This window comes from Bos indicus x Bos taurus, chromosome 4 (genome assembly GCF_003369695.1).
Source record: "Bos indicus x Bos taurus breed Angus x Brahman F1 hybrid chromosome 4, Bos_hybrid_MaternalHap_v2.0, whole genome shotgun sequence".
Lineage (NCBI taxonomy): Eukaryota > Metazoa > Chordata > Mammalia > Artiodactyla > Bovidae > Bos > Bos indicus x Bos taurus.
In genome coordinates, this window is record NC_040079.1 from 81,981,063 (window position 1) to 81,999,756 (window position 18,694).

At 34.6% G+C, this 18,694-nt stretch overlaps 1 protein-coding gene across 8 annotated transcripts in view; it reads right to left on the reverse strand.

Annotated features, from left to right (window-relative positions):
- Positions 1 to 18,694, reverse strand: part of PCLO (piccolo presynaptic cytomatrix protein) — a 391,952-nt gene that overhangs the window by 97,514 nt on the left and 275,744 nt on the right. For 7 of the 8 annotated variants that reach the window (XM_027539836.1, XM_027539833.1, XM_027539835.1 and 4 more), the window contains exon 10: positions 15,949 to 16,074. In XM_027539836.1, coding sequence (XP_027395637.1) covers positions 15,949 to 16,074 — 126 coding nt within the window. Of the gene's footprint in view, positions 1 to 4,306; positions 4,396 to 15,948; positions 16,075 to 18,694 lie in introns of all 8 variants that reach the window. The other variant, XM_027539838.1, reaches the window with a different exon arrangement.

Here is an 18,694-nt window from a genome sequence, read left to right on the forward strand (position 1 = left end):
TAATGAACCAAAGTTGTCTAAGAAGACAACACTTTAACAGCAATATCTGCCAAATGATAGAGAACAAAACTCAATTATTTCCCTCCAGCTCTTTAAAATTTACATAGAGAAATCATCTCCCCTAAGTCAGAAGCAAACATGATAATGGTAATATATTTTAGATAAATATAATGGCAATGTATTTTAGATAAAGTAAACAAAACTTTTTTGTTTAAAAGGAATAAAGACGTCTTTTTTGATCAAAAGGAATAAAATTAGACCCATTTCACTTAAGTTAATCACACCAATATGGGATTTTTTTTTTTTTAAGTTATTTTGACCACTTATCCTCATTTAAACTTTATAGCTATTCAGTAAAGTATGTAGGATAAATGTAACTATCCTTGTTTTTACAGATCTTTAGAAATTACATTGAGTGGTAGTTCAAAAGGCAAGACTCCTGACTCTTCATCTAAGCCCAAGAATATTAGTAGCATTTTTGTTTAAAACATACAGAATATCTACTTATAACATTTTGGCTATTTTTATAGCTAATAACCATAGATTTATGTGCATAATCAATATGAATAAATGCACTTATTTATGATAAAAGTACTGTATGTGTCAAAGACAGGACTGGAGAGATGCTGGGTCATATCATTAATCATGATTTCTATCATGATTTCTCCTACTTAGAAGTAGGGGCATCATGAACACATGCTCATAAAAGTAAACAAGATTACAGCTCCAGGCTTAAGCTGAGAAATGAGATAGGTGATGGATAAAAATAAATTATAATGGATTGGCGTAAGTTATGAAAGGCCTGGTAAATTACATTAAACTCAGGCTAATAGAAGAAATAAGAAAAATTTGCCTTAATAAAATTCTCATTTCAATAACTGTCTGCAGTTTGTATGTTAATGTCAGTCTCTTTCATGTTTTCTCTTGTACATATTTCTATTGTTACACTCAAAACACTTTATTTTACATTATGCATTTGTGTAACTCTCTCCGCTGCTGTCCTGTGAATTTCTACATCTGTACATATGTTTACTGAATGAATGAACGAAGGCAGATACAGACTGGAAATGGGGAGACTGCTGAAGAAGATAAGAATTCAAAATTGCAGCAGAAGATAGGATTATACATTTTTACATCTAACATAATCATCAGAAAATACTTTCATGAGGAAAACATGGAATTGCTGAGAATCAGTTATTCAAGTATAGTATTTAAATCCATTTTTCACAATTCATTAATATAAACTATTTAAGTTCAATAAAACTGAGAGATTTTATTCATTTTTGTTCCTCTCCAACACCTAAGTAGATATTGATAGACACATAGTTTTCATATATAAAAATGCATTACAGAATGAGTTTTCATCATAAACATTAAAAACTGTGGCTCTTAGTGAGATACAATTCGAAAGTGATAGGAATAAAAAACATTTGAAGTGCCACCTGTAGAACTACACAATTACACATTTTAAGTTGTATGATGTCTATTAAAGAATGTATACTTATTGTATTAATTAAAATAAGATTAAGACTTGAATGTTAAATGCTCTGTAGGTTTCTTACATTATGTAGCGATTTAAGTTTTTTAAAAACTTAACTTTTAAAAAAACTTTGGCTTATAGTACCTTTTGGCTTGTGAAATTTGAATACTCTGTATGGGAACAAATGAATAAACATATTGAGGTCATTTTCACTGAGCTGAAATTTAATATACGTTGTATTAGTATTTATAGATACATGATATAGCATCATTTATCCCCAAGTCCTCTGTTCCCATCTTTGGTCTGAATAGCCACATTTCATGCCTGGATTATTTCTGTAGCTTCCTAACTGCTCTCTTTCCTAGTCTTTACTCCTTCAAACTATTATCCTTATAGCAGTCAGAATGATTTTATTTAAACGTCATTCAGCTTGTGTTGGCCCAGTGCCTTCTCATTTGACATTAATAGAGGCTGAAGTCCTTACACTGACCTACAAGATTCTAGCTCTGCTACTTCTGTTGCTCTGTTACCACCATTACTTTCCTGCCCACAACTCCTGCTCTCTTCTCTCACATCCTCACCCAGTGCCAGCCATGCTGACCTCAATGTGGTCTTACTGTTCCTGGCACATACCAGGTAAGCTCTTGCTCTGAGCCTTTGCCCTTTTCTTTCCTCTGCCTGTAAGACCAATAACTGTAAGCTGACTCCTTCCTCTCCTTGGGGGCTTTCCTCAGTTTTTGCCTTCTTGGTGAACCTTTCCCTGACCATTCCATCTGAAATTGCAACCCCACCCTATAGTGTATGCACCCTCCTGGTTATCTTTTTCTCCTCAGCACTGATTACCACTTATTATGTGATACTTATGAATAGGTTTGTTACTTTCAGTCTCACCTACTAAAATGTATGGTCTATATTTTCTTCATTTACATCTCATAGGACCAAGAGAGGTTGCTCTACAGAGCAATATATTTAAACACACACACATAATTATATATTAAATTTATACACACATATACATACATGCTAGAACTTAGAAAACTCAAGCACCATATCCGACAGTAATGGGATCTAGTAAAAACTAGGGAGTAAAAGCAAACAAAAGTAGTCTAAGAGAAAATAAAAGCAATTCAATTTTTTTCCACCACTCTCAGTATAACTCAGTATGCTGCTACTGCTGCTAAGTCACCTCAGTCGTGTCTGACTCTGTGCGACCCCATAGATGGAAGCCCACCAGGCTCCCCCGTCCCTGGAATTCTCCAGACAAGAACACTGGAGTGGGTTGCCATTTCCTTCTCCAATGCATGAAAGTGAAAAGTGAAAGTGAAGTCGCTCAGTTGTCCGACTCTTTGCGACCAGCCTACCAGGCTCCTTCGTCCATGGGATTTTCCAGGCAAGAGTACTGGAGTGGGTTGCCATTGCCTTCTCTGATATTTACATGAGACATGACTTAATCACTTCAGGCATTAAATTTTAAAAAAATTATTCAGACTGGATACCTAAAATGATTTTCCATTATAGCAGATACCTCTAACAGATCAATGCTCCCTCTTACAGGAAGCCTGAACTTTGTATGATTAACTGTCATCTATGAAAAGATTTTTGTCTACCTTCAACAAAATAGCTTATTCAGCTAGTCTAGTTATTTATAGTTAACAAAGCACTCGCTTAAGCACAAAAAATGTAGCAGCTCCTTTTATACTTTCAGTTAACCTGGTGAGATAGGTCGTGAAGCCTCCTAGTTGAAATATCAACCCATACAGATGAGATAAAAGGAGATTCAAAGAACATAAGCAACTTGCCTAGCAACATGAGGATGGTGTTAATTCAGTCTTCTGACTTCAAGTCTGTGCTTTGTCTATTAGGAGTGTTCTAAATCCTTGCAGTTCAGAGCTCAGACCTGAATATGGTCAATTATCTATGCACATAAATACAGATAGAGGGGATCTAATTCAAGTTTAATAGCACAGGCTCCTCTTACCATCAAAGGTTTTCAAAATAAGTACCACTACTTCTGCGAAACACTGTGACAAACACTATATTAAATGTTTCTGATATATTATTTTTGCTGATAACAATATGGCAGACACTATTATTATGCCAATTTCCCAACTGAGAATACCAAGGGACTAATAGTTAAACGAATTTTCCAGGCAGTAAGTGCCAGAGCTCAATCTAAATCCTGATGTCTCTGACTCTAAAAACATTCTCTTTATGTAATGAAGATGCTAAAGCATTGGCTGTCTGAAGGTACGGTATAGGTGTTAAGCAGAGTTCAGCACCCTTACTTCCAAAATAACCACTCCAAGTTCAAACACAGAGAAAATGTAACCAATTATGATATACTGATTAGACAAATCCAGAAATTTAAGAACAGAGACAATTGTTCATGGTTAAACAGTGTCACTTGAACATACATGTGTATTTCAAGGCATACCACTCTTATTGATGAACCAATCAAATTAGGATATGGAGTATTGTACATACCAAAAAATGTGAAAAGGGGCAATTATTCCATTACACAATTCCTTCTGATTAGTTTCCAAATAAATGGATACAGAAGAGAAATGCCTTGCTTTATCTAGTCAATACAGCTAACCATTATTATGTAAGTATGATATCACTGCATCTTCAAAATAGTGTATTATAACCTACCCATCCAGGTATCCACAATTTATGTTTTTTCTTCCCAGAAGATAGTTTCCTAATTTTAAAATTTTTTTTAGAAAAACCTTTGAATCAACAAGAAATGTGATCTTGTGCCGTGTGTACCTGACATACTATCTTGTAGGAATTCTGAGAAGTCTCATGCTAACGACCAATTCGTACCTGGTAATCCCCCTGGAACAAGTACAAGGAAGCTCACTCATCTGTGTGGTGTGTTTCTTGTTCTCCAACCTTGATCACTGCCATGCCATCTGTAACATATGCCAAAAAAGCATAAGCAGAAATAGAGACTTTCTTGCCTCGGAACATTCTCCTTTAAGTCACACAGGAGTGTGTCCTCTACTGAAATTAGTTCTCCTACCATAGACTTCTTCAGTACAGGAAATTCCAGAGGCCAACTTCTAAAATCAAAACCACATGCCAAAAACAGCTAACATCATCTCCACTCCAATTTCTAATTCTCAAACATACACCCAACAACATTTTTTTTTTTTTTGCCAGAAACCACATCGATTTACCTTTAAAAGGAGCTAGCTAGATGAATCAAATCCTTTTCACTGAGACAACTAGAAACAGAGAATTTGGAAATATCCATGAATTAGAATTTATACCACAGGTACATTTCCTCACAGAATAGGATATGAACAAACTGAGATAAACTCATTTTTTTACAGGCCTAGCAGCCTGCAGAAGCTAATTTTCCATATATCTCTGGCTAAATCCATAAGCAAACATTGAATATTATTGGTTTTAAACTTTTGCTCTCCTAGTCTATACCTCTATTGATTATTAAGAAGTTTCTTGAAGCTACATTTGGAAGTTAACACTATCTTCCTACTTAACATATATTCCTATCTTAGCTTCAAACAGCATTCTCCAAACAAATATGATTTTATTATCAAAAATCAAGATACAATTTATCTTCAAAATACTTCAATTAATTTTTAGTTGGACAACCTATCAATATAAACAAATAACTGCTTTTGGTTCAATGGCTAAAAGATGTTTAGTTCTTATAGATTTACTGTTCTCTTATGAAAACTGTTGACATATGAAAAATATTACACAGGTAATGTATTTCACAATTATGATGTTATGATACACAATACTATGGGAAAAATCATTTGGAGAATAAGATCAGAAGTCCAGTGATTAAATAAAACTCAGAACCAACAACATGCATATAAAGGATTAGGTCTGTTCCATTATACTTCCTAAACAAATTTTTATTTGTATTTTTGACTCTTTTTCTGGAGACACAATATTGTAATAGGTTAATATAAAATGATACAACTTTTCAATAAGTTTAACAATTGCTATATATTAATTTATTTAAATGTCCTAACTTAATTTGTTATATTGATTCTAAACACAATGATTAAATCTCTAAGAAGAGCAAAGGTCCTGCATGGAGAACCCATGGAAAACTCAAATACATAAGACTCAATATAAAATTTTTTTCTACATTAATTTATACCTTCAATATAATTACTATCAAATTTCAACAGAGATCTTCCTGGAAACTAACAAGTCAGTTCTAGAATGTATATGCAAGATCAAAGTTCAAGAACTGTCCCAAGTCGATTTTGAATAGCAATATGGTAGATTACCTACCATATGTCAGGACTTAAAATAAAGGCATCATAATTAAAACAGCGTGACACTGATGTAGGGATAGACAAAGAGACCAATATCTCATAGAACAAAGATATTATAAAAGACCCACACATGTATAAAAAAATCAATATATGACAGATGGGGTATTGTAGATCAGTGGAACAATGCTACACTGTTTAATAAATTGTGCACAGGCAACTGATTATCCATACTGATGGGGGAGAAAACTAAAATTTCAGAGACCACAGATAGATTAAAAACACCTGAATTCTACATCTATAAGGGCATTATATAAAAACTGAGATTTTAAAAGTTTTAGAAAAAAATATAGGCTAATATTTGAGGACTTCGGAGCAAGAATAATTTCCCAAATAATATAGAATGTTTATACTGCTAAAGAGAAACAAAATGATAAGCTGACTACGTTTCAATTTCAACTTAAAAAAAAGACAGACACTAAAGAAACAAAAGAAACAAGCCACATACTCAGCTACCTACTTGACAAATGCTTATAACCAGAATATATAAAGATTCTCTGAAATTCATTTAAAAATACACAAACAATTCAATAAAGAATAAGCCAAAGAAACAAGCAAATCACAGATGAGGAAAACCCCAAAGCTAATAAGATTAATAAAATACTATCACATTCAATATTACTGAAGGCATGCAAATGAACACAATGGGCTATCATTTTATATTATATTTGAAAAGGAAAATTCAAAGTAAGAGGAACAAGAATATAAAGGAATAAGAACCCTAATTTACTAAAGATGAATGTAAAAATAGTATAACACTTTGGAGAACAATTTGGAAAAATCAACTACAGTTGAAGAAACCACGTAATATTCTCTTACATTATTTATCAATATGAGTTATTATCACCCAGAAAATGAACCTGTAGAAGAAACTTCTGCATATGTGCAAAAGGAAAAGGAAAGCATTTCAGAAAATCAATTACAGCATTGTTTGAAATATATACAAAAAACCTCATATGTAATATAAATAACCAGAGAATATTTAAACATTGTTGAGCCAAATAGTAATAGAATTCTGCCCTGTACTACAAATTAAGTTATCTACAAAACAGAAATAGAGTTACTGATGTAGATAATAAACTTATGGCTATCAGAGGGTGGGGGGTGAATAAACTGGAAGATTGGGACTGACACATACATACTACTATATATATAAAATATGTAACTAATAAGGACCTATTGTGTAGCACAGGGAACTCTACTCAGTACTCTGTAATGGCCTTTATATGAAAAGAATCTAAAAAAGAGTAGATAATGTATAAGCGATTCACTTTGTTGTACACCTGAAATGAATACAACACTGTAAATTCACTACACCCAATAAAATTTTTTAAAAAATAATAAAAATGAATTTTTCTTTCCTTAAAAAACTTCTGCCCTGCAGTTAAAATAAACAACTACAGCTACACATACCACATTATATAAATCTCATAAATGTTGGGACTAAAAAAACATGGCAAAAATTCATGTACAGTAAGCTATCATTTCTATAAAAATTTTATAAATAAGCAAAATGAATCCTTATAAACTTTATGAATGCATACATAAAAATAAATTAAAGCAAGTGAAGGGTATTCTCATACTGTCTGGTGATATATTTTGGGTTAGTAAGAGGTTTGGAAGAGGAGAGGTGACTACAGGAGGCTTTCATTGATTTATAGATACTTATTTCTCCTAAAAATATGAAGCAAAAAGGCAAAACATTGAGACTTAAAACAGTCTGATGAATACATGGGTGTTTATCATACTACTCTCTATAGCTTTTTTTGTATGCTCAAACATTTGCAACAAAAATTGCAGGCTGGTACCTAATTAAGTGTTATATTGCATACGTCAAACCAGAATGTGAAGAAGCTCCCCTACCCCACTCCCATGAGGGAAGGCAGAACAGAAGATACGGATGTTGAGCTGTGTACCCCACTACATGAGGAATCTTAAAAAGCAAATCTATTAAAGCAATTTTCCTGATTGTGGAGGAAGCTCAGACTAAGGAAAATCACATCCATTTTCAATGAATTAGTAAACATCAAACTCTGACTTTCTGTTTTCACCATGTAACAGAGAAATGCAGCCACTGAGTTGCTTCAGTAAAATTTTCCAGGATTGAAAGCTCACCATTTAAGTGCAAATAAATCAGAAAGAGATGTGTCAGGCAGCAAACACTTCCACGTAGGACTTGTTATTTTGAGTTAAGATTTTAACTTCGAATTTAAAACCCATCTGTTTTGTGCCCTTCACCCTCTCTCCATCAGAGGGCCAACGTGATAATTGGGAGATTCTGGACTGGAGAAGAACCCACCAGAGGGAAAGGGTGCTGCATTTTCCAGATTGGGAGAGGTTTTTCTCTATCAGGAACCATCCCATTACCCACTCCCACTCCAGAGACCTGAATTTAAATTCAGGGCAAAGAAAAACTAAGAGAAAAACAAAAAAAGAGAGCAAACATATATAAATTTATGAGCACCTAAATCCACGGTTATAAGAACATGTGCCCAGAGGAAACTATCTATTTTGATCTTCCTCTCTTAAAAGATAATCAAAAGTTGTGCTAACAAATATAGATGCTGTTCTAAATGCATATGATTCTTTACCAGTAGTAAGAGTGTAAGTACACATACTGGGTTGGTCAAAATGTTCATTTTCTGTAACATCTTATGGAAAAACCTGGATGAACATTTTGGCCAACTCAGTATCATTTTTTTTTTCTGCTTCACATAACCTTGTATGGAGTGATATATTAGTGAGTACCAAATTTTGTAATTAAAAAGGAATTCTTCATTACTCATTTCTACATATATTGCTTGAAATATTTTATGAGGCACCTGTGTTGAGCACTGGGTATGGAGAAAAAAGAACTCCATGTCAAAGGACAAAAGAGATAAGAGGCACAAATGGTATTGAACACAAAGAACTGAACTTGGTCTTTATCAGATAAAAAATGAACAAAGTCTGTGCCTGTTCATAAAATACTGACAATTGTGTTACAGACTCCTCAAATTTGGAGATGGTTGGAACTTTGATCTGTGAAGAATACATAAAGTTGTTTATATTGTTCAGTTGCTAATTCATGTCTGACTCTTTGTGACCCTATGACCAGCAGCACATCAGGTTTCCCTGTCTTTCACCATCTCCTGGAATTTGCTCCAACTCATGTCCATTGAGTTGGTGATGCCATCCAACAATCTCATCCTCTGTTGCCCCTTCTCCTTTTGCCCTCAATCTTTCCCAACATCAGGTTCTTTTCTAATCAGTTGACATTTCGCATCAGAAGGTCAAAATATTAGGGCTTCAGCTTCAGTATCATTCCACCCAATGAATATTCATGGTTGATTTCCTTTATGATTGACTGGTTTGATTTCCTTGCTGTCCAAGGGACCATCAGCAGTGTTTTCCAGCACCGCAGTTAGAAAGCATTAATTCCTGGGTGCTCCACCTTCTTTACGTCCAACTCTCACATCCATATACGACTATTGGAAAAACCATAGCTTTGACTATATGGACCTTTGTCAGCAAAGTGATGTCTCTGCTTTTTTAATACGCTATGTTTGTCATAGCTTTTTCATCCAAGGAGCAAGCGTCTTTTAATTTAGTGGCTGTAGTCACAATCTGTAGTCATTCTGGAGTCCAAGAAAATTCAATCTGTCACTGTTTCCACTGTTTTCCCATCTATTTGCCATGATCTTAGTTTTTTGAACACTGAGTTTTACGGCAGCTTTTTCAGTCTCCTCTTTCACCCTCATCAAGAGGCTCTTTAGTTCCTCTTTGCTTTCTGTCATTAGAGTAGTATCATCTGATTATCTGAGGTTGATGGTATTTCTCCCAAGCTTGATTCCAGCTTGTGAGTCTTGCATTCTGCACAGAAGTCAAACAAGCAGTGTGACAATATACAGCCTTGATGTACTCCTTTCCCAATCTGGAACCAGTCCATTGTTCCATGGCTGGTTCTAACTGTTGCTTGACCTGCATACAGGTTTCTTAAGAGGCAGGTAAGGTGGTCTGGTATTCCCATCTCTTTTAGAATTTTCCACAGTTTGTCATTATCTACACAGTCAAAGGCTTTAGCATAGTTAATATAGCAGAAATAGACATTTTTTGGAATTTTCTTGCCTTTTTTATGATCCAGCAGATAATGCAAGTTGATCTCTGGTTCCTCTGCCTTTTTTAAATCCAGCTTGTACATCTGGAAGTTCTTAGTTCATGTACTATCGAAGCATAGTCTACCTTAAAGAGAGCATTACTTTGCTAGCATATGGAATAAGTCCACTTGCATGGTAGTTTCAATATTCTTTGGCATTGCCTTTCCTTGGGATTGGAATGAAAACTGAACTTTTAAAGTCCTGTGGCTATTGCTGAGTTTTCCAAATTTACTGGCATATTGAGTGTAGCACATAACAGCATCATCTTTTAGGATATGAAGTAGCTCAATTGGAATTCCATCACCTCTGCTAGCTTTATTCACAGTGATGCTTCCTAAGGCCCACTTGACTTCACACTCCAGATGTCTGGCTCTAGGTGAGTGACCACACCATCACAGTTATCTGGGTCATTAAGAACTTTTTGGTATAGTTCTGTGTATTATTGCTACCTCTCTTAATCTCTTCTGTTTCTGTTAGGTCCTTGCCATGTCTGTCCTTTATTGTGCTCATTTTTGCATGAAATGTTCTCTTGGTGTCTCCAATTTTCTTGAAGAGATCTCTAGTCTTTCCCATTCTATCGTTTCCCTCTACTTTTTGCATTGTTCACTTAAGATGGCTTTCTTATTTTTCCTTGCTATTCTCTAAGATTTATTTTTAAAAAAAATGTTATTTTTAAATCATGCCATGAGTTCAAAACTTCCTAAAACTTCAATGATATGTAGGTTTCAATAGGTAAAATAGCCTACAGAAAAGTAAGTTTATTACTGAAGAAGCCTCTAATTCTTTGAGGTTGTTAATCATAGTGTTGATTATATGGAACTTTGTATTGTTATTTAATATACATAAGGTTTATAATCACTTGCCTAAGGATATAGATATAAAGTGGCAAGTTATAAATATACTTTCAAAGTCCATATATTTAGTATACTTTTAAGTGCTCAAATTAATTTAAAAAGAAACAATATCATGAACCTATATGCAGGGAAGCAATGGAGATGCAGATGAAGAGAATGAACTTGTGGACACAACAGGTAGCCATTCCCTTCTCCAGGGGATCTTCCCAACCCAGGGATTGAACCCAGGTCTCCAGAATTGCAGGTGGATTCTTTACCAGCTGAGCCACAAGGGAAGCCCAGGGAAAGGAGAGGGTAGGAGAAACACAGAAAGTGGCATTGACATATATACTCTATTGTATGTAAAACAGATAACTAGTGGGAAGCTGCTATATAACATGTGGAGCCCACCCCAGTGTCTTGTGATAGCCTGGAGGGGTGGGAAAGGAGGGGGAGAGGGGTAGGAAGGACCAGGGAGGGCAGCTCAATAGGGAGGGGATAAATGTGTGTGTGTGTGTGCCTGTGTGTGCCTGCATTATGACTCATTCTCATTGTTTTACTGCAGAAACCAGCATATTGTAAAGCATTTATCCTCCAATTAAAAAAAAAAAAAGACCAAAATTAGAAAACTACGCACTATCTAAAACCCCAATACTGGTAAGCATTTCACGGCTCCAACATTGTTGATCTAAAACTGTTAACATTTTAATCTTAAAGCAAATAGCAAATCCGGCACTCTAGAAACTTAATTAGATTTGTAACTTAATCTGCTAGATCTTTTGTCTTCATTTTCTCAACAGAACAAAGACTGAATTTATGTGCGAAAAAACAGGATAATAGGCAGAAAAAGACCATTCTTTGTCTAGTAGTTGTTTAAGAATGTTTACTAAATGTTTCTGGGAGATAAATTTTAAGATTTTGAATGATTAGGCTCCTTCAAGTACCTGACTGCCTGAGTTCTTTCAGAAAACTTCTGTAGACTGAAATATTGGTTCAGGAAATTTAAATTAAAGGAATATTTTCTATTGCCTTTTTTTTTTTTTTAATTTTAAGGCACATGAGGTAATATTAAGAGTGTTTTAAAACTAATTTCTTGAATATAGCCTAAGTATTTTGCAATAAAATTATTGTTAATTCTCAGGATTCTGAACCATAAAATTCTTTTACATTATTTAACATGATAGACAACCTTGTTCAGAAAGATTTTTTTAAAAAGGTTGAATCAAAATCTTTTTTCAAAGAAATGAACAGAGTAGCGATTCAGAAAATATACTAGGGTTATTTTTTCTCTTCCATTTAATAATTTAGTTACATAAGTGGGTACTTTCAGAATTTGAACATTAAGAAATCTACATCATCGATCAGTATGTTTTAAATGCATAAGTTCAGAGAATAAAGTAGAGGAGATTTGAAAAATCAACACAGAGTCCATGCCACTGAGTGTCATTAACATGTCAAACCATGAAAAGTCTGAAAAACTTATGATAGGAAAAATGACCAAATTTAGAGAAAACAGTAGACAGTTAAACTGCGAACAGTAGCTTTGTATTTTGGAGTGGTAAAAAGTACAGTCTAAAAATTCTATAGTCAATCAATTGTCATTCACATTTTAAATCAACTGGAAGACAATTTTGAGTCATAAAGACTGTCTATATACTTCTGTATACAGAATGTGAAAGAAAGACATATCAGGAAGAGATCAAATCAATTCCTATGTCCACCTGGAATTCATCATAAAAATGGAGAAACTAAATTACACAAACACAAAAAACATTTCATCCATCTATTTATGCACACACACTCACACACACATATACACATATAATATTCCTTAGGAAAGAATTAACTTCAAACTGTGGCAAATTAATCAAATTCAATCTCTTCAATAAATAAATTTTAAAAAATTAACATTCATGAACACAATTTTAAAAATTAAAAAAACCCCAAAACTCCAGTGATAGAGAATTGGCATTATTATATTTCACATCAGGCATAAAAATCAGAGTATTGTTTCAATGAATCTACTGCTCTGAAATTTTTTGATCATCTATTCCAGCTTGAGGCTCAGTTCCCTAAGGATATCACATATGAATGAAACACATAATTGTAGACAAAACAAATTATAGGGCCATCCCAGGTGGTGCTGGTAGTAAAGAATTTGCCTGCCAATGCAGAAGAGGCAAGAGATGCAGGTTCAATCCCTGGATTGGAAAGATTCCCTGGAGAGGGAAATGCCAACCCACTCTAATATTCTTGCCTGGAAAGTCTCATGAACAGAGGAGGCTGGTGGGCTGTAGTCCATGGGGTCATAAAGAATCAGATGGCACTGAGCATCTGAACACATACTAAAGTCAGAAATATACTGGTCTCAACAAAGTAAGTCTGTAGATATTAACTTGGACTGATAGCCTTCTAGTCAGTTCATTTGTAGACTGAAAAAAACAAAACAAAACAATGAATCTATCATTTTAGCCTGGTGGCATAGAACACAGGTATAGCTTTGGATAGGAGAAAGTAAATGACTTATCCTATGTCAGAAGTGAAAGTGTAGTCACTCAGTCATGTCAGACTCTTTGCGACCCCAGGGACTGTAGCCTGCTAGGGCTCCTATGTCTATGGAATTCTCCAGATAAGAATACTGGAGTGGGTAGCCATTCCCTTCTCCAGGGGATCTTCCCAACCCTGACTGAAGCCAGCTCTCCTGCATTTCAGGCAGATTCTTTACCATCTGAGCCACCAGGGAAGACCTTCATATGTCAAAATCACTCCTCAAAATATTTAATGTTTCAAATACAGTATGTATTTTGACAGTTAAGATATTAGGTTGGCCAGAAAGTTCATTGGTTTCCCATATCATCTAATGGAAAAACACAAACTTTTTGGCCAATCCAATATCATCATGAATTTAATAGACATACTACCAAGAACTGTATTAAAGATTTACGTTTTATGAGAAAATAAAGTAAATCTGGAAATCATAAGTAGCAAATTATGGCTATGAGTTATGCAAAAACTGAACTCTAATCACAGGATTTATACTCAGAAAGGCCTGGCTTGGCACCTTGGCAAAACTTTGGGAGAATTAATAAATAATACAATTAATAAAAGTAAAATCTTAAGTCACAGGGAATCTTCCTGACCTAGGGATCAAACCTGGGTCTCTTGCCTTGCAGGCAGATTCTTTTCTGAGCCACTAGGGAATCCCAAGTCATATGCACATAGCTTTTAATGAGTTCCCACTTAAACAAATGAAACAACCTGCAAAATTCTCAGTTCCAAAAAAAGATGAGGACTTAAATGGCAGTGTCTGAGTTTATAAAATCACAAATGTAATTTTAGGTTCATTTCAGTTTTCTTTCTTGAATGAGTTTGCATTACATCTATTTTTAATTTAGGTGCATGAATTTAAAAATAGCCACATAAGCTACCAAATACAGACAGAGTCACTTCATCATAGAGTACTTCATTGAAACTGTACTTAAAATCATCCTGATTTGTAGCATTTGGTGATTTTCATGTTGTTAAGACAAAGAAGGTTATGAAATTTTATCTTTAAATTATCCAAGTATCTTTGTCAAACTATATTAGGCAGAGTTACTAAGTTGCAAATTTTATTCTAAAAGAAAAACAGCATATTCATTTCTTTCTGAAGTATGCTATCTGAAAGTAAACATATCATGCCCATACTTACAAATGGGCCTCAATCTTTGTATCTTACCTAGACTGTAATACCAAGAGAATAGTATTAGGCATGATAGGATTACAGTCATTGAAAATTCATACAGATCCAGTGTTTGTTCCTAATGGTTATGTTTTGATTCATATAGTCTTCTTTTTCATTTAGCTAGCCCTCCCAATTTTTGCTGTTGTATGAATATAATTAGAATATTTTAAATAATATACTTTCAGTTATATATTTGGCAATATCCTAGTAAACTAGCTTTCTGAAAATCAATAAGCAACTAAATGAACAAAAAGGTTTGATTTACAGCATTTGTCTATTTTCATGTTTAAATACTCTCACCATGGCCAATTCAAGCTATCAACATGATGGCATTAAAAGTGAAGCTGGGAAGAGATGTGCAAAGCTTCTCGCAGTGAGTTGGTCAAGCTGGTTTCAGCAGAGCACTGTGATAAATAAATACTGCCTCAAGTCTGTGTTTATTCTAATAGTCTGTCAGAATATACAGGGACTTTTTGGTAGGTTCCAATATATTTAAGAATATGGCAGTGAATAATTTTAACATGATTAAGTTTTAAACAATAACAGGCAACATTAAATTAGGAAGTGACAGCAAAACACTTTCTAAATAGCATCTAATTGAGGATAAAAACAAAAAAAAATGATTTATGATAAAACTATTGCTTTATGATAAAAATATTCATGACAAATAGTATCACTGAAAGCTTGTAAGCTATCTCTATGTTGGAATTTTGAAAATGTAAATGACCACATCATCTTGAGACTCAAGGTAACATTTTACTGAAATTAAAAGTAAGATCATTTTATGGCCCACTATATACACTTGTAAAGTTCATTATTTTAATACTCATGATGTAATAAGCTGAATAGAATAGTACCTAACATAGGATTTGACAATTTTTTTTTTCTCTAAAGGGTCAGAGAGAATATATTTAGGCTTTGCAAATCATATAGTTTGTTGTGAATGCAGTACTGTTTGTGCAGTGGGAAATACTCATGTTCAACATGTAAATTAACAATTCTTGCTGTATTTCAATAAATCAATGCTTACAGAAACAAACAGCGGGTGGATTTGGCCTGTGGGTCATCCACAGTTTGTTGACCTGACTTTAGCAGGTATCAAATCATCTGACGTTTTTATGGCACTGATTTCAATATGATTTTTCTTGGTGTTTATGAATCACTAGTCCCTTTAATCAAAGTACTTTTTGAATGTATATTGTCCCAGTCAGTAAAAAAATCTTTACTAATTACTGTTTCTTAAACAAGATACTCCGCAATGCAAAAGGACAATGCAATTGAAAATAAAATGAATACAGTGGTGGACATATCTTCCTTTACTATACCACAGTGTCACCTTTAACCACAAAGAGAGGTTTTCCTAGACAGTAAAAGAAGAGAAAACTTTCAGATCAAATTAAGATATGTTTAATATGAGCACATTCATTTTAATTTACTCTGAAATCCTTATTCTTACCTTCCACAAGTTTCCCTGTCTGTTCGGCACTTCCCCCAGGAAGAATCTTGGCAATATAGGCTCCAATTTCTCCGCTATGTCCAGGGATTTCTTTACCACCCACAATTCTAATTCCTAATCCGTTACCTGTATTGAAAAGTTAGCAAATTATTAGCAATAAGAAAGGACAACAGTTATCACAAGTGATAAGGTGCAGAAAAAATGGGTTCTGATATGTAGAAGTTAACCCCAAATGAATATTGGAACTGGACACTGATAACAAAAGAACAATATTATGATTTCATAGTAGTTGATAGGAAAGAGAATTATCTGAGATCTGGTAGGATCTATAATGATTAATCTGACATTAACAAATAATTTTTATTTTTTATTTCAGCCATATTCAATAATATAATAAAGTTTTGTCCATTTTGATCATATATGTTGCAAGAATTTTATATGATGATGTTCCCAGTATAAATAATTTCAGAGCAAAAAATTCATTTATGAAATTGATGAGCATTTAACTTACAAAAAGGAAGTAATGGCTATCATAAATTGAGAAGACATAAATGACTGCAACTGATAAAGTGAAACCATGATCATAACTTATGAATTATTATTCACATTTCAGCCTTAATTCAGAAACTAATATTGTTTGTGCATTAATATGGCATTTAATACAGGGATAATAAAAGCATTCTTTACTGATGAGCAACTTGGTAAACTGTTCCTTATTCCACAGAACAGATTTTTCTATAATTAGCGATGCAGATAAAAGATGGAAAATGATTATTATGAGAAATCTACACACTATACTTGATCTTAGCCAAAAGGCTGAGAAGTGATGATTATTATGAGAGATCTAATTGAATCAAATAAACTGTTGACATTTTAAGTTTATTTTAAAAGAGTAAACTAAAAAACAGCTAGTGTATACAGCTCCACATATATTTTTGTTACAAATGGCAAGAAGATTTTAAAATGAAAGCACTTAAAGAAAGCAGAATTCTCCTTTATTGAAGACACAATTAATTAAACATTTCATTCAGTGATTGAAGTACCATTTCCAACTCTTTCAAAATCTCTAAAATTAAAAGCCAGGTCTCTTCCAAATCCTATTACTTTCCTACTTAACTCCTCAAAAAGAATCCCTCTAGTTAGCATCAACCGGAGAAGGCAATGGCACCCCACTCCAGTACTCTTGCCTGGAAAATCCCATGGGTGGACGAGCCTGGTAGGCTGTAGTCCACGGGGTCACTAAGAGTCAGACACAACTGAGCAACTTCACTTTCACTTTTCACTTTCATGCACTGGAGAAGGACATGGCAACCCACCCCAGTGTTCTTGCCTGGAGAATCCCAGGGACGGGGGAGCCTGGTGGGCTGCCCTCTACGGGGTCGCACAGAGTTGGACACGACTGAAGCGACTTAGCAGCACCAACAGCAGCAGCAGCAGCAGCAGCAGTTAGCATCAACACAATTCAAACATTCAACAAGCAGTAGCTGAATTATGCACTGCTTTTTAAAAAATTTACTTATTTTAATTGGAGGCTAATTACTTTACAGTATTGTATTGGTTTTGCCATACATCAACATGAATCTGCCATGGGTGTACATGTGTTCCCAATCCTGAACCCCCCTCCCACTTCCCTCCCCATACCATCCCTCTGGGTCATCCCAGTGCACCAGCCCCAAGCATCCTGTATCCTGCATCGAACCTGGACTGGTGATTCGTTTATTATATGATATTATACATGTTTCAATGCCATTCTCCCAAATCATCCCACACTCTCCCTCTCCCACAGAGTCCAAAAGACTGTTCTATACATCTGTGTCTTTTTTGCTGTCTCGCAATACAGGGTCATCTCAGCACTGTTTCTAACAGCCAGGACATGGAAGCAACCTAGATGTCCATCAGCAGATGAATGGATAAGAAAGCTGTGGTACATGTACACGATGGAGTATTACTCAGCCATTAAAAAGAATACATTTGAACCAGTTCTAATGAGGTGGATGACACTGAACTGCTTCTTTATTTATCTAGTAGAGGTGTATTTTGGTAAAATACTGTTTATTTCTAGGTGACATGATCCTTCCAAATGAATTTACTCGTTCCTTTTCTTCCTTCCTCCTCCCTCCCTTTCATCCTTCCTCCCCTTTCCCCCTTCCTACTCTCCCTCTTTTCCCCTAGTACCCCACTCCCCACTCTCATCCCGAGACCTGCTTTTTCACCAGAGCAAGTGTTCTGAAGATTTAGCCTCAAAACAAAAACAAAACAAGTTAACTGCATGTTTCTACAAAGGGTTGCCAAGGGTGAGAGTTAAATAAGATCCTAGCTCTCTGTGGCCCTACTTGTGGCGCTTTTCTGTCACAAGTTTCTTAGCTCAGTGTTCCTGTTCTTAGAGATTAACTGAGGATCCAAACTGAACATAACTGGATCAGTGAAGACTAGCATTTACTATATGACATAGAGCATGTATTATATATGACTTTCAGTCTCAACAAAAGTTGATTTCTTAGACATTAGCATTTAAAGATTCACCAGGACTGATTCTACAATTAGACGTTAGATAGATACTAAGAAAGAGTAGAAGATGAAGAAAAGTAATTAGCCACTATTTATTCAATTATTTTATATATATGTGTGTGTATATATATAGTGTTAAGCCATTTTAGAAATTACAAAATGAGGATTTAAAAATAGCTGGTCATATTTAAAGGATTTTCCTATGGAATTTGTCCAGAAAAAGTAAAAACAGATTCTT